The sequence below is a fragment of the Lentinus tigrinus genome (assembly GCF_003813185.1).
Source record: "Lentinus tigrinus ALCF2SS1-7 unplaced genomic scaffold L226scaffold_12, whole genome shotgun sequence".
NCBI lineage: Eukaryota > Fungi > Basidiomycota > Agaricomycetes > Polyporales > Polyporaceae > Lentinus > Lentinus tigrinus.
Genome location: NW_027137921.1, coordinates 57491 through 71166, shown reverse-complemented (window position 1 = coordinate 71166; position 13676 = coordinate 57491). Strand labels below are relative to the sequence as shown.

The window sequence follows — 13676 nt, the reverse complement described above, 5'->3', positions numbered from 1 at the left end:
GGCGAGGAGGCGGCAGACTCATAACTGATCATGCATCATGGCGCAAGAAGGTTCTTGCGGAATACGAAACTAAACTGTACTTCCAGGCACCAGATCCGAGTCCGTTGACAGCGGCTTCTGTCCTCCATGATTTCAATGCGTCCTAAACAGCGTACTTTACAGCCTTAACAGCATTCACGAATCGCCGGCTTGTGAGCAAGCGCAGCGGTCAGGATTAGTTGATGCGGCGAATATTGGCCGGCCTGGGGACCCATCACGACTCGACATCGATATCAGCAAGAATGACCCAATCGTCTTCGACCGGAGAGTTCAGTATCGAAGGTCCTGACTGCTTCCAGATTCACAAATGAGTCATGGTGCGCAGTTTGGATATATGACTCGCTCACCTGTTGCTGTTCTTCACAGATGCCACGGAGGATAGTGTCCTTTACTTCTTGACAAATCACGTTGAACACTTTCCCGACATATTCGAAGTCAGATATCTGGTCATTCAGAAGGAGTGAGTAAACAAGCTTGACACAATTCAACTCAATAGTGGCCGCACATCGTTGAATACCTGCGCGCTGCACCGAGACACCCATGCGCCATTGTGGAAGAAGTGGCCAGCGTATGTGTTGTATTCAAAAAGTAGCTTGTTCATCATGAGCCCGCTGATCTTCGCCAGCACTTCAGGTGAGTATATCTCTCCGGGGGTCTTCTCCGTTGGGAGAGGCAGGTAGACGTTCGACTGATAGCGAGTTGGAATCACACCGGTGTGGAAGAGAATCTTGACAGACATACCATGGTCGCTACTAGTTCTCCGCTTTCGTCCAAGACCTTGGTTCCCATGACCTCGGCCATTCGTCGGGCACCGTCCATGGCGAGCTTGTGGCAATAGTCATAAATCGCTTCCTCACCACCCAGCCACTCGCGGAATGCAATCGCTATGACTTGTTAAACCTTCCTCAGCAGTGTTTGAGGAGAAATTGTACCTGTTGGAACAGTGATGTACGGTGTTTCATCTGTAGTTCCCGTCCCTGTGCATAGTGGTTCCTCAGCATTGGCGGCACCTGGTTGGTTGGTTACAGCAACATACACTCATGTTGCTTGACGAAGTTCGTGCCGACTTCTGCGTACTTCGAGCCGTTCGGGGAGACGTATTCATGCGATGTCGGGATGGAAGACTTCATGATGTTTTGATTGCTGTAATAGACGTGTTAGTTGTTGACAACACATGTCGGACAACTTCCACGTACCGCTTGGGTGCATATAGCACTGCACAACCCCGCTTCGCGAACAGCCACTTGTGGCAATTCGAGAGCCAGAAGTCTGGCTTCGTTTCGCTCAGGTTGATGCTTTGCTGAAGGGCCCTGATCAGCACTCACGCATGGAGGAGCACGGGAGAGATGGACAAACTTCCTGGCCAATACTGTGCGCGGCGTCGATGACAGTCCAGACCCCCTCCTCGCGAGCGATGCGACACATCTCTTTCCAAGGAAGGAGGACCCCTGGGTTGGACGTAATGGAGTCAATCACGGCGACGATCTTATTCTTCTTCTCCGCCGGGTCTGTGTCGTAGCCTGGCGATAGCGGTGGGACATCTGTGAACTGTATATCCGCATGTTGCTGCTTGGCCTCCTGTATCTTCGCTCTAAAGAGCTCGATGATCTCGGCATGAGTGAGAGGAAAGTTGTAGACGATGGTGAGCATGCTGGGCCGCGGTTGCTCGGAGCGGTCGGTGAGGTAACGAATCGTGTTGGAGACCGCGCCGTACGTCGTAGTTGCTGAGTGGTTCTGGATCAACTATCGATTAATCTCACACAGACCTAGTAGCTTACCTCCTATAATCAGATCACCTTCTCGCCATTCGAAGTTTCGCATAATAGTGTTCAATGCATGAGTAGCGTTAGGGACGAGGACAACCTCGTCCGCTTCTGCCCCAATCAGTTTCGCCACGGCCTCTCTTTGTCGAGCGTAAGTACGGCTGTTGCTCTTCAGTATCTGGTCACTTACCGGGACTTCACTAGCCGAGGCTTGTATGCGACACGATTGAATATGTCTGGGTTCGAGTCGATCTCGTACGCAAGCAGGTTCGCGGCATAGATAACTGGAAGAGGGATAGACCCATATGACCCTGTGCGAAGTGAAATAAGTAGGCTTTCATATGAAATCGAGAAACGCTACGTACCATGGTTCAGGTTGACGTACTTATCATCGAGAGCAAAGTAATGCTTGAGTGGATGCCCGAATGGAGGGGGCTTCCGGTTGATGTCGTAAGTCTCACCTGGCCCCGGGGTGATACGTCTTCGACTACGGAGACCCACAACACCACAACAAGTAAGGAGGAGCTTGGAAGGGTTCAAAATTGTGGGTGTTACCTGTCGCTCCCTGCGAAATACTGGGTAAACCAACCAAGCATCCCGTAGACGCTGATCGATGCCTGCTACTACCGGCGCTTGGGTGACGGTGATGGCTTTATGTGGACTTGAGCTGACCCTACAACGGCTCGGAGGACCGCTATGAGTGAAGATGGATGCTGGGACGGACCTGGAAGATCCTCGTCGTCCGGAGCAAGGTCAATGAACGGTATGTGAGAAGGCTTGAGATAGCGTGCCTAGCTTGCACGCGGGGATGGCAGTGCCACATCAGCATGCTATTATTGCATCCTTCTATCTCAGTAGTTGACAATAGTTCGACGAACGATAAGCTCTCTAAAACATGCACAAGTTCTTCAAGCTACTGAATCTTTGCGTACGACCGGTGTGACTCCATCAATCAGTGTAATTATTACGGACTCGTGCATCGCAATTCGGTGTTTACTTGGACTTCAAGAAAGTGGCCTCGACTTCTTGACAGAGGGCGTTGAAGGCCCTCCCGAGGTATTCGAAGTCGGACACCTAAGCTCTGTCAGACCTACACGAATCTAGAATAGAACCGCCATAGGACGACCCACCTCATTGAAGACTTGGGCGCTGCACCGGCACCAGAACCCACCGTTGTGGTAGTAGTGCGCAGCATACGTCTTCCAATCATACAGCAACTTGCTCTGGAGAAACAGATTAATCTTCGTCCTCAGCTCGGGAGGGTACAATTCGCCTGGGGTCTTTTCCACCGGGAGCGGTAGCTGGACATTTGGCTGTATGGTGTCCAGTCAGAATTGTATGTCGTCGAGCGAGGGCTCAAAACTGACCATGTTCAATGTAAGCTCGCCAGACTCGTCAAGCACCTGCGTCTTCATGACCTCTGCAAGCCTCTTTCCGCCTTCTACCGCCAGCTTGCTGCAATAGCCGTTGATAGCCTCCTCTCCTCCAAGCCATTGACGGAACGCGAAGACTACATATAGTCGTGTCAGCGTCGACACCACGTGCGCAGTAGGAAACACACCTTCCGGTATAACCAAAAACGGTGTCACATCGCTGCCCCCCAGATCTTTGATACAAGAAATCCATCAGCTTTATATTGGTGCAGATACTGGGACCATGCCCTGCGCACATTCGTGTTGGGTGACGAAACCGGTCCCTCTCTTCTCGTAGGCTTTGGTGCCTGGGGAGCAGTACTCGTCGGCCGTAGGAACAGAAGACTTGATCATGTACTGGTTTCTGTATGTGATAGTCAGCGCCTGGGAGCACGAGACTCAGCACGATCATGCGCACCGCTGGGGCACATAGAGCAGCGCGCAACCGCGTTTACCCATCAGCCACTTATGCGCGTTGGACAGATAGAAATCGGGCCTGGCCTGGCTGAGATTTATGTTTGGCTATAAATAAGCAGATCCCTTCAGCACGTTCCGAACACACCACGTACTCGAGCTTGCGCTCGATATACAGACCTCCTGGCCGATGCTATGAGCGCCATCAACGAGCGTCCACACACCCTCCTCGCGCGCGACCCGCACCATCTCTTGCCATGGCATGAGCACACCCGGGTTGGCGGTAATCGCGTCGACAATGGCTAGGATCTTGTTCTTCTTCATGGTGACATCGTCAACGAAGCCGGTAGATGCAGGCGGGACATCGGTAAATTGTATGTTCGAGTGCAGCTGCTTGACTTCCCGCAACTTTGAGCGGAAAAGATCGACCACTTGCGCGTGGGTGAGGGGAAACTCATACTCGATGGTATAGATAGTCGGTCGAGGCTGCTCGGAACGATCGGCGAGGTAGCGTGTCGTGTTGGCAGCGGAAGCGTACGTCGTCGAAGCTGCGGCAATCATCGTTGTGAGTACTACTGGGATACTACAGTCAGTGCGTAGGCCCGACGCTACCTAGTACGATGACATCGCCTTCACGCCACTCAAAGTTCCTCAAGACTGTGTTGAGGGCCGCCGTCGCATTGCCAACAAGTACAACTTCGTCTGTGTCTGCATGCACGAACTTGGCGAGGAGTTCCCTGCAGCAGTAGTACATCAATAATAGAAGCTCAACGTTCTGCATAGTGGAACGCACCGAGACTTGTTCAGCTTCTCGAAATACTGCAAGCGATGGAAGATATCTGGGCAGCTCTCAATCTCGTAGGCTAGCTGACTAGAGGCCCACACAACTGGCAATGGGAGCGAACCATAAGAGCCTGATCCAACTGTGAGCCCTCCGGAGATGTGGCTTTGAAAATACGCGTACCATGGTTGAGGTTGATGTAGTCATTCTTGAACGCAAAGTACTGCTTCAGTGCGTGTCCGAATGGCGGTGGCGGTTGGGTAGGATCGTAGGTCTCTCCCGGCCCCGGGGTGTGCTTTGGAGTGGGCATGTTAGCAGAGCAGGGCGTGCGTACTCGTATGCACCCTCGATTCACCGTTGCGGCTATTTGAGCAAATGATCCTGCGGCGCGGATCCGATTAACGTTATATCCTTCACAAGAGTATGACTCGAACAGACTGGGACGTGAGCGCGAGCGCTCAGCTGTCGAGATATCTGCCGTAAAGATTGGCCCTCGTGAATCCGCAAGTGTGTGTGTGTGTGTGTTGTGCTGCTAGAGAGTGCTGCTGTCCTCGATCAATAATGCCATCGAGTTGACCTCAAATCATGTGAGAGATTACGGTCTCAGGCGTTGTTAGACGTATCTGCTTTCCGCTCTCGTGCGGCCGCCTCACTTCAGCACCCAGGTGGCGTCTTCGAGACATCGTTCTCCCCGGTGAGACCGGGCCCTAACATGCAAAGTTACAAGTAGTACCGATCCCCTGCAACATACATGTATCAGAATACCGTCATGACGCAAGTACCCACCTCAAAGTACGGCAACTCCGTGGGGATAGCAACGCTACGTACCTATATGCCCCATACCAGGCTCCACGACCCATACTCTCCTGCCCTCTGCCTCCGCCTCTGCCTTGGTCTTGGCCGTCGGAGTCCCTAACTCTCCATCCGCAGTCTCCGGCGGTGATGGCAGAGTATCCCATAAAGCCCACGACTCCCGTAAAACCGGGTCGATCGTTCCACAGATGATCCGTACCTTGGGGAACGCACGTTGCAGAACACGTACACCTCCACATGCTGCGACGATCATCGTGACGAAAATGATGTTCTCTTGCGGCACGCCATGGTCCAACAGCACCCGGATGGCCATGAAAGCCGCGGCGCCAGTGCCGATCTGCGCGTCAAGGAGGAACACGAAGCTCTTCTTGGCAAGGCTTCGTTGACGGATGCAACAGGGCAGCATCAAATGAAGCAGGAGTGGCTCGCCGGTCTTGTCCTCGGACTGGATGAGCAAAGAGCCCATGCGTATGTCTTGAATTACGCGTCGCAGGCCACGCTCGAGCGGGCCACCTCTGTTCGCGTAGTCAGAAGCACGTGCACGGGGAATTGAGAGAAGACACTTACGAGCGAAGAATCGAAACGCCACAGACGTCCTATCGTTAGATGTGAGCATGAGTCGCACCGTAATATGGTGAGGAGACTCACGTTAACGGCGAGTTGTTTCCCAGCATATATCTTGGAAATAGGTGTCGTAACTTCCTTCGTCACGTAAGGCAAGAATTCCATAGCTTTCTCGCTGAGGTATGTCGATAGACGGTCGGTGAAAAAGATGAAGTCTTCCCGGGTTGTCGTACGGTCACGCAAGATTGTGAAGATGCCCTGTATGCGTATGATGTTCATCCGCAAGCCTTACACCTGAGTGCTCAAGATCGTTCACCTGAAGCTGAGGTGTCTGGCGGAGAACGGTGAGGTTCGGGAAGTGTTGATCCTTCAAATCTCCGGGGCTTAAGTCCCTAGGACCTATGCGCGCTAGACTCTTCCTCAGATATAACCTTGAGTGGTCCTCGATCTTCCGACGGACGTGCGTAGCAATGAGTTCGATAGCAACAGTATTGTCGGACCCAGGAACAATCTGAAAGAAGAGTCAGTCACATACTGTACCTTCGACGGCGATAGAAGAAGCTCACGATGTTGGCGAAGCGTGAAGTCGGCTGAACAAAGTTGTCATATGCAGGCTTGACATACCGGAGATACCTGCAAAAGTCATGAGGAAGGAACGACAATCATTGCATGAGAACGCACTGCTCCAGAACGCCGTCTACGCTACGGCCGCGCTCCTTGACGTCTCGGCTGATACGCCGAGCGAGCATCAAGTCGGAATCACATTGCACGAAGATCTGAACACGCCGAGCTCAGCTGCCTGTAGTGAACGTGTGTTCACACTCACCTTCAGGTCGTACAGCTTTCGCAGCGCGGGGTCATGCAGAGCCAGGATACCCTCGACTGGGACGAGTGTAAGTGGGGAACCTTCTCCGGAATGGATGGATCCACCTTACCAATGATGATGGCGGCGCCGTACAGGTACTTCGTTTCATCCAGTCTCTGATGTTGAGTGAAGGAGTATATCGGGATGTTGGATTGGCGTCCGGCCTTCAGGTCTGCGAGACACTGATGGTCGTATGACCTCTACCCTAGGAACTCTTGACAAATGCAAGACAACGTAACGCACAGAAGCAAACAGGGGCATGTCAATAGCATCTGTGCGAAAATATGTCAGAATCATGAGGCCCCTTTATCACGGTGTAACAGACCTGGGTGATCGAAGTCGTAACGATTGGCGAAGGCAAGCTCTAGGTCTTCCGGTGAATGGCGCTTGTAGAAACTGTCCTACTCGCAGTATGAACAAAGTGCAGGAAATGGGACATACAACTGGGATATACCTGGGATAGAATGACAACAGTAGGGATCGAGCCGAGAGCTTGGACGATACGACGGGCAACGTGTGTCTGATTGCGACAGATATGTGAGATACAGTACTTGGGCATATGAATTCGTGACAACCTTCCCACTGGCAGAGCCACCTTCAAAGCAACATATTGGTATCAAGCCTACGTATAGCTATGCAAGAGACGCACCTGCGATCCCAATTACGAAGGCATCGCCAACGGAGTGCCCGTCCTCATCGTACCTTGTGACTTCAGACAACACTTCACAGTACAGATGCCTGTACACACCATGGCGGCCGACCATGCGACTTTAAAACAGTGTTCTTCTTCGCCTGGAGGAGGATTTCAGAGCGTGCGCCAGGACCAAAGGTGTTCGAAGGTGTCGCTGTCCTTGATAGAGGTGGCCTTGCGCCAGCAGGGATTTCCAGCAGTTCTGCGGGTGCTGACTGCTCGCCAGTTCCGAGAGAATCGCTCATTGTCTCACCCAATAAAATAGAGTGTCCAAGAAATCGCAGGCCGGGCAGAGAGAGAGAAACACACCAAGGGGCGGGAAGGGATTGACGAGGTGGCTGAAGCTGCCGCACTGAAACCTTCCGCTATGGGCGCTTCTGAACATCAAGTCTTCGATCAGATCCAGATCTCACTCAGGCTCGTCTGCATTGCGGAAGCGAGTCAAGCACTGTCTTTCTTTCTTTTTGTCACTATGTCCTGCGGGAACCCTACAACAGAGCCTGATGCTCTGATGCAACGTGAGCAAGCTCTTTGCTATCTAGCGAGTGGCCGTTCAGTGTCTGTAGGCCGGAAGAAGTATGACAAGACCAAAAACTGTGTCAAGTGCAAGGATACCCAAGGAAACATTGTCATCAGACACGCAGTCTACTGCAAGTTTGTCGCTGATGGAGGTACTGCACAATACAAAGAGCTAACACGACCCACAGGAACTGTTTCATCCCGCTCCTCGTCCACAAGTTCCGCCGGACGCTTGAGCCCTCCGTGAATCCCAAGCCGGATGGACCGCGACGAACAGCTCTCAAACCCGCAGGCAATCTCCTCGTTGGCCTCTCCGGAGGACTTGGCTCTTCAGTCCTTTTGGACCTGATTTATAAATGCTACATCGCACTCGACAAATCCACGATGCCGGCAGAAGGAGGGCGAGATCATCCACGACACGAACGAGTATGGAAGAAGGTCACAGTGTGCTATGTCGAGGTCTGCGACGCGTTCCCCGGGGTGAGTAACACCTGACACACTTACGATCCTCATATGTTGGAATGTTGAATGGTGGAGTAGATGAAGGACCGGACTGAAGAGATCGCGCGTTTCGTCTCTCGTTATGACGAGCTCGACTTCGTGCCCCTCCGAATACAAGACGCCTTCGACAGGACATGGTGGGAGAAGACGGGCAGGAAGGCTTCATTTTCTGACATGGGTGTCAGTTTGTCTGACGAATGTACGTCTCCGTCCGGTCCTTACATTCCAGTCCAAAAAAGTTTACGCCTTTCGCAGCTCTCCTTATCGAATCATTGTCCGCTGGTCACCCAGATCCGCTTACAGCACTCCGCACCTATCTCTCCTCACTTCCAACGCCGACCGCGATACACACCTCCATCCAAATTCTCACCCGTGTCCTGCTCCTTCATACCGCCCTCCAGACAAGTTCCTCCCACCTCCTCCTCGGCACTTCCCTCACCAGCCTCGCGGTCTCCCTCATATCCGGTGTTGCACAAGGCGCCGGGTTCAATGTACGCGAGGAGACGATGGAAGAATGGACACCCGATCCGGAGACACGACCCACCCCTGACGTAGTCCTGGACGACGTCAAGGATGGCGCAGACAAGGGCAAGAAGCAGCTTAAGCGTACCGTGCGCGTCGTGCGCCCTTTGCGAGACATTGGGATGAAGGAGTGTGCGGCATGGGCGTGGTGGTCGCACATACCCATCGTTGGGAAGGAGAAGTGGGTTTGGCCAGGGGCGAAGCCCGGGATCGGTACATTGACCAAAGGTACGCTCCCGATTCAATTCGCTCTCTTTCAGATCCATCAACCCCTCGCGCTTCCTAGACTTCATCCTTGGTCTTGAGCAAGACTACCCCTCCACCGTGTCCACGATCGTCCGGACGTGCGGTAAGCTCGCACCGAAGGGCGAAGTCTCCGGGAAGTGCATCCTCTGCGGACGGTACGCACACCCATCCTCTCATAAAACATTAATCATCGTACCGTCACATTGATCTACTCATGCATACAGCCCGGCACAGCGCGGCGTGCAAGAATGGAAGGCCCGGATATCCATCAGGTCGCAACCACCCCCTCCTCCAGCAGACCCGACGGACGGATCTGCACCACCAGTACCAGTCGTGCCCGAGTCCAAGTCAGACACGCGTCCCTCGCTCACGCCGTACCTCTGCTATCCTTGCCACACGACGTTGACAAGCCGGAGCGCCAGGCCTGTCCCCTCTCCCTGGCCCAACGCTGCCCAGGCTTCTGTCGTTGCCCTTCCAGTATGGACTGAGGCGCGGCTGGGTGCCGGCGCAGGTGGAGAGCCGTCCCCCGCGGACGAAGAAATCATGGTCGCCAAGAAGATGGGCCAGGCCGAGATGAAGGGGATTGTGAACGAGTTCCTGCTCGACGACTAGACGGCATCTCCTTTTCCCCCACTCCCAACCCTCCGGCTGTGCCGCTGTACCCATTGTATCGATATGTCGACACTGTTGTACTGGTACCATGGCATTGTATAGAATTAACCCGGCCGCCTTCCAAAGTACGACCGGGCATTGCTGTAACTAAGTACAGTCCGAAACGGATGGTGGCGACGGTATCGCGCTCGCTAGTGCTACATGTCTACAATCTACGGTCTACGCGAGGTGTGCAAGAGAAGAAAGTGATAGGTATGCGGATAAAATCATGGTGAATCTAGAAATGCGTGTAAAAGACGGGCTGTGTGTGGAAACGGCGATATCTACGGAAAAGAACGTGCAATTAGTGTTATACGAGTATATCACCGAGGACCTCGGTGTGCTTGCATGTCTGTAAGAATGTGTGCAGGGAGCAGAAAGAGGCATGTCATCCGAGTCCATGTCCGCCGAGAAGTTCGCGATCGCGATTTAGGGCTAGTAATGCACGGGCGGCCTCGCAGAGGTCGGAGGAAGATTAGTCTTGCTTGGGGTATGTACAGCGATGTTTGGTGCTTGCGCGGGTTGTCAGTCCAAGATTGAGGAATCAGAGGGCGATGGGCGGGGACTCGGTGCAGATGGCGAGGTTGGTCGAGAAGTTAGAGCCGGGGTAGAACCAGAACGTGACAGCGATGACAATGTAGAGGCCTGCATGCATGCACGTCATGAAATGATCCGATGGGCGAGACCAAAGAGCGCAATATACGCACAAATGAGGATGACGCCCTCGAGCCAGTTCGACTTGCCGTCCGCAACGACGTATCCCATGGTGTGCACGGAGATGTACAGCACCTGCGAGAACCATGTGAGTATCACGCACCGATAGGTAAATGAAGGACTTAGTGTCAATTACTCACCACCGACTCGAAGGGATCGAACAGGAGCGCGAGGGGCTTGTCCAGGATCCAACCAAGAATGACCATGGTCGGAATCACGAAAAGCGCGGTTTGCTAGCAGCAACGAATAAATCAAGTGGGGACTCAACCAATGTGACGGGACTTACGATCGTGGAACCAACAGCGACACTGATGCTGAACGTGAGCTGGTCCTTGACCGAGACATTCACCGCGACAATGCATTCTGCGATGCGGTAAATTCGATACCTACATCACCGACATGCGAAGTACGACTTACCTGCGATCGCGCTGACAGCCGGGAGCAGAATAAGACCGATCCACTCCTTGCTGATCGATGGGGACAGGTGGTCCATCGTGTCGACCATCCACTCGGCGTCTATGGCGACGAGCTGGATATATGCGCATCAGTTGTCACCTTCGCCATAACCACATGGGCAGAGAAGTATGAAGAACTCACCACAGTGACGGATGACAACAACAACAATGTCAAGAACCAGCTCATATCCGGCGGTGGCTTCATCTCCTGGCTCCTCGTACTCCGAACAGAGTATTGGCTTGGGCTTGGCGTGTTCCTATCCCGCCACTCGGACTCGGGGGTGTTCATGCTTCTCCGGAGCCCGCCATCATGAAGGCTCTCCTGGTAGTACGCAGAGAGCACGTCACTGATGGGAGTGCGTGCACGTCCGCGCAAATGGCTCTCGCGGGCCTGAGAGCTCCGCGACTTCTCGTCACTAGACTCGGACTCAAAGGAGTCATCCCCAGATCCAGACGCAGAGGTGGGCGACCCAGAACTGTTGCTGTCCGATTCAGAGCCAGATCCCTGACGACGAATGACAAACCGCTCCCTATCCGAGACAAGGCGAACAGTCGATTCTGCAGGCTGTGCGATGGGGTTAGCAGACAGTGTCACTTGAGAGGTCGTGCTGAACGGGGATAACAGCAGCGCGGTCTTCGAGTTCACGCCCGCACTGCTGGCGCTCATCGAGCGTCCTTGGTGCATATGCAAGTACGGTCCCGTCCCCACCCTCGACCGAGGAGCCTCGTCTATGCTTGGAGCAGTTTCGGGTTCCTCCTGGACAGGGCTTATGGCCTTCTCGCCGGCGGGCGTAACAGGTCTTGACCCAGTTGCCTTGTGGCCGAAGGCACGCAAGTTCGTCACTGACCCAGTACGAAGTCGGTCCAGAGAAGGCACGGGAGTGATGCGGCCTACGATGCTGCTGCTCTTCTGGCGGACGCGGGCAGTGGCAAAGCGAACGGATTCTGCGACGGGGAGATGCTTGCTAGGCTCCGTGTTGTCTTGATACAGATGCGTGTGCGACCAGAGCTGGAAGACAAGGTAAGACCCGTAGACTGAGGCATAATGATGCATCAGCGGTGTTACAGGGACACGGCCAAGAATACGTACTGAAAAGGAGGACAACAGCAACCTACAATGGGCAAGACATCAGACACGCACGACGTTGAAGTACAAAGTACACCCACCCCGTGACTCATACGCAGAATATCCTGCTTCTGCTCCTGGAGCGTCGTGCCCATATCATCTGCATCGTCGTCCTTGCTGTAAGTGAGAGCAAAGTGGAATGCAGCCGGCAATAAGACCGCGCCAACACTGATGCTCAGCAGGGACGAGTGGATCTGAGTTGCGGCTTCCCCCGATGTAAGTATACCAATGCATTTCGAACAGAAGACGACTCCGAGCAGACGACTTACTCGAGTCGAACCCCTGTTCAGAGAATCTTGTGCCTCCAGCGAAGAAGCACATCCCAAGGATGAGGACTAATCCAACGGATGCGTTAGAACCTGCATGTCACCGTCTGGACCGCCAGACACGTACGTAGCTTGCTCAGCATGGCGCCGATGACTAGAAATGATGAGTTGACTGTATCAAACAAAAAGAATGGAATCCACATACGCGATGACTGGACCACCCGCAACTCGCACTTGCGTAGTGCGATGATCTGCATGTATGCTTTGTTAAGTGAAGTCCTTTTTTCGGGCAACGCTGACTTACAGCGACGACGAGCTCGACACTTTGATCATCATAAAAGTGAGTTCACTGGGATTGTGTGCTGGTTTGCTACTCACATATTGCTCTGCGGAGGGCATACATCTTAGTCGAACACGTCTATAGGTGGAGAGACAAGACCCACCAAGCTAGAATTTAGTAGGCCGGCCTTAGTTCCGCCTATCCTCCGGGACAAAACACCCGTGGCTAGATCATGGAGCTAGATCACGGCATTGGATTAGCACAGCGTTCGCGACTCAAGGGAAGCGTTTCAGACGACAATGAAAGTCGGCCGGGAACGCGTCCTACACTTACCTTGACCAATGGTATCATGGCAAGCAAGCACGCTATTTGTACATGAGCGTTCCGGCGTATATGCGAGCGGTCACATATGCCCACCTGCGAAGATGAGTTGTTCGGACTGCTCCGTGGTGGCCTTGAGAATGCCCTTCAGATGAAGAAGGTCAGTCCCTACGTGACCGAGAGGGACGAAGTTGATTCGCACTCACCGCGACGGGGATGAGGAGGATCATGATATTTAGCCCTGCACAAAGGTTAATAAAGTATGCATACTGCACAGCAACGCACTCACACGAGTCAAAGAGGACAACTTTCCAGCCTTGCCACCACCTGAGCGTAGGAGGCCTTGCACCTGTGCCGCCTCCCTTGTCGTACGGGGACTGGCCGCTAGGATGTTGAGCCTCGCGATCGGCGTCCTTCTCTGTACCTCGCTTCCATCCGCAGAAGAGCTTCTGGGCGATCGACTGCCGCGTCTTGCTGGGTTCATGGTTCGGGTTGAGAGCCATGGTCGAGGAGTAGGATGCAGAGGAGGCTCGGGTCGATGTTCTTGACATGACCGGGAGAGGCAGCGGCCGGGGATGGGAGGTGCATTTATCGTCGGAAGAAGATGGCGATAACGCATCGTGGTTGAATGCCGCTAGTGGCTCCCGGGTTGATGAATGGGAGAGCATGTTTGTCTTGTATAGGATGTGCCAGTCTCGGAGTCGAGCAGCAGCGGGGACAAAAGGAATGTGGG

At 53.6% G+C, this 13676-nt stretch overlaps 5 protein-coding genes across 5 annotated transcripts; 1 reads left to right on the top strand and 4 right to left on the bottom strand.

Annotated features, from left to right (window-relative positions):
* Positions 1 to 10: 10 nt before the first annotated feature.
* L226DRAFT_486496 (PLP-dependent transferase) lies at positions 11 to 2567 on the bottom strand. Its single transcript, XM_067677159.1, has 12 exons — positions 2358 to 2567; positions 2168 to 2289; positions 1993 to 2113; positions 1818 to 1942; positions 1396 to 1763; positions 1236 to 1339; positions 1076 to 1182; positions 972 to 1016; positions 781 to 923; positions 545 to 727; positions 387 to 482; positions 11 to 328 (listed from the first exon to the last, which is right to left on the bottom strand). The coding sequence occupies exons 1-12, from the start codon at positions 2396 to 2398 to the stop codon at positions 254 to 256; spliced, it is 1530 nt and encodes a 509-aa protein (XP_067535279.1). The 5' UTR covers positions 2399 to 2567; the 3' UTR covers positions 11 to 253.
* Positions 2568 to 2616: 49 nt separating this feature from the next.
* L226DRAFT_534924 (PLP-dependent transferase) lies at positions 2617 to 4765 on the bottom strand. The gene is made up of 10 exons (XM_067680780.1): positions 4593 to 4765; positions 4422 to 4542; positions 4241 to 4365; positions 3809 to 4176; positions 3633 to 3736; positions 3472 to 3578; positions 3364 to 3408; positions 3170 to 3312; positions 2933 to 3115; positions 2617 to 2876 (listed from the first exon to the last, which is right to left on the bottom strand). Exons 1-10 carry the CDS (start codon positions 4717 to 4719, stop codon positions 2796 to 2798), a joined length of 1404 nt encoding a protein of 467 aa, XP_067535278.1. The 5' UTR covers positions 4720 to 4765; the 3' UTR covers positions 2617 to 2795.
* A 364-nt stretch (positions 4766 to 5129) lies between these two features.
* Positions 5130 to 7587, bottom strand: L226DRAFT_571003 (armadillo/beta-catenin/plakoglobin; the record flags this gene model as incomplete). The annotated part of the gene is made up of 15 exons (XM_067684503.1): positions 5130 to 5149; positions 5238 to 5737; positions 5790 to 5818; positions 5871 to 6044; positions 6103 to 6297; positions 6353 to 6419; positions 6468 to 6562; positions 6613 to 6668; positions 6722 to 6833; positions 6895 to 6923; positions 6977 to 7052; positions 7106 to 7171; positions 7227 to 7246; positions 7301 to 7353; positions 7400 to 7587. 15 exons carry the CDS (start codon positions 7585 to 7587, stop codon positions 5130 to 5132), a joined length of 1680 nt encoding a protein of 559 aa, XP_067535277.1.
* A 227-nt stretch (positions 7588 to 7814) lies between these two features.
* L226DRAFT_612975 (uncharacterized protein) lies at positions 7815 to 9934 on the top strand (the record flags this gene model as incomplete). The annotated part of the gene is made up of 7 exons (XM_067686457.1): positions 7815 to 7860; positions 7909 to 7996; positions 8050 to 8341; positions 8402 to 8561; positions 8618 to 9112; positions 9171 to 9285; positions 9355 to 9934. The coding sequence occupies 7 exons, from the start codon at positions 7815 to 7817 to the stop codon at positions 9740 to 9742; spliced, it is 1584 nt and encodes a 527-aa protein (XP_067535276.1). The 3' UTR covers positions 9743 to 9934.
* Positions 9935 to 10325: 391 nt separating this feature from the next.
* On the bottom strand, positions 10326 to 13446 carry L226DRAFT_571001 (uncharacterized protein; the record flags this gene model as incomplete). The annotated part of the gene is made up of 18 exons (XM_067684502.1): positions 10326 to 10426; positions 10489 to 10570; positions 10636 to 10728; positions 10782 to 10858; positions 10913 to 11024; positions 11093 to 11985; positions 12041 to 12062; positions 12118 to 12281; positions 12346 to 12411; positions 12470 to 12496; positions 12548 to 12593; positions 12647 to 12665; positions 12721 to 12728; positions 12786 to 12860; positions 12956 to 12987; positions 13040 to 13088; positions 13150 to 13184; positions 13233 to 13446. 18 exons carry the CDS (start codon positions 13444 to 13446, stop codon positions 10326 to 10328), a joined length of 2115 nt encoding a protein of 704 aa, XP_067535275.1.
* Positions 13447 to 13676: the final 230 nt, after the last annotated feature.

Coding starts and splice junctions, on each gene's coding strand:
- L226DRAFT_486496 (XM_067677159.1), bottom strand. CDS start 2,398: ATGCTTGGTTGGTTTACCCAGTATTTCGCAGGGAGCGACAG. Junction 1,340..1,395: donor CGCACAGTATTGGCCAGGAA/GTTTGTCCATCT, acceptor AGGGCCCTTCAG/CAAAGCATCAACCTGAGCGA. Junction 1,183..1,235: donor GTGCTATATGCACCCAAGCG/GTACGTGGAAGT, acceptor CGTCTATTACAG/CAATCAAAACATCATGAAGT.
- L226DRAFT_534924 (XM_067680780.1), bottom strand. CDS start 4,719: ATGCCCACTCCAAAGCACACCCCGGGGCCGGGAGAGACCTACGATCCT. Junction 3,737..3,808: donor CTCATAGCATCGGCCAGGAG/GTCTGTATATCG, acceptor GCTTATTTATAG/CCAAACATAAATCTCAGCCA. Junction 3,409..3,471: donor TTTCGTCACCCAACACGAAT/GTGCGCAGGGCA, acceptor CTTGTATCAAAG/ATCTGGGGGGCAGCGATGTG.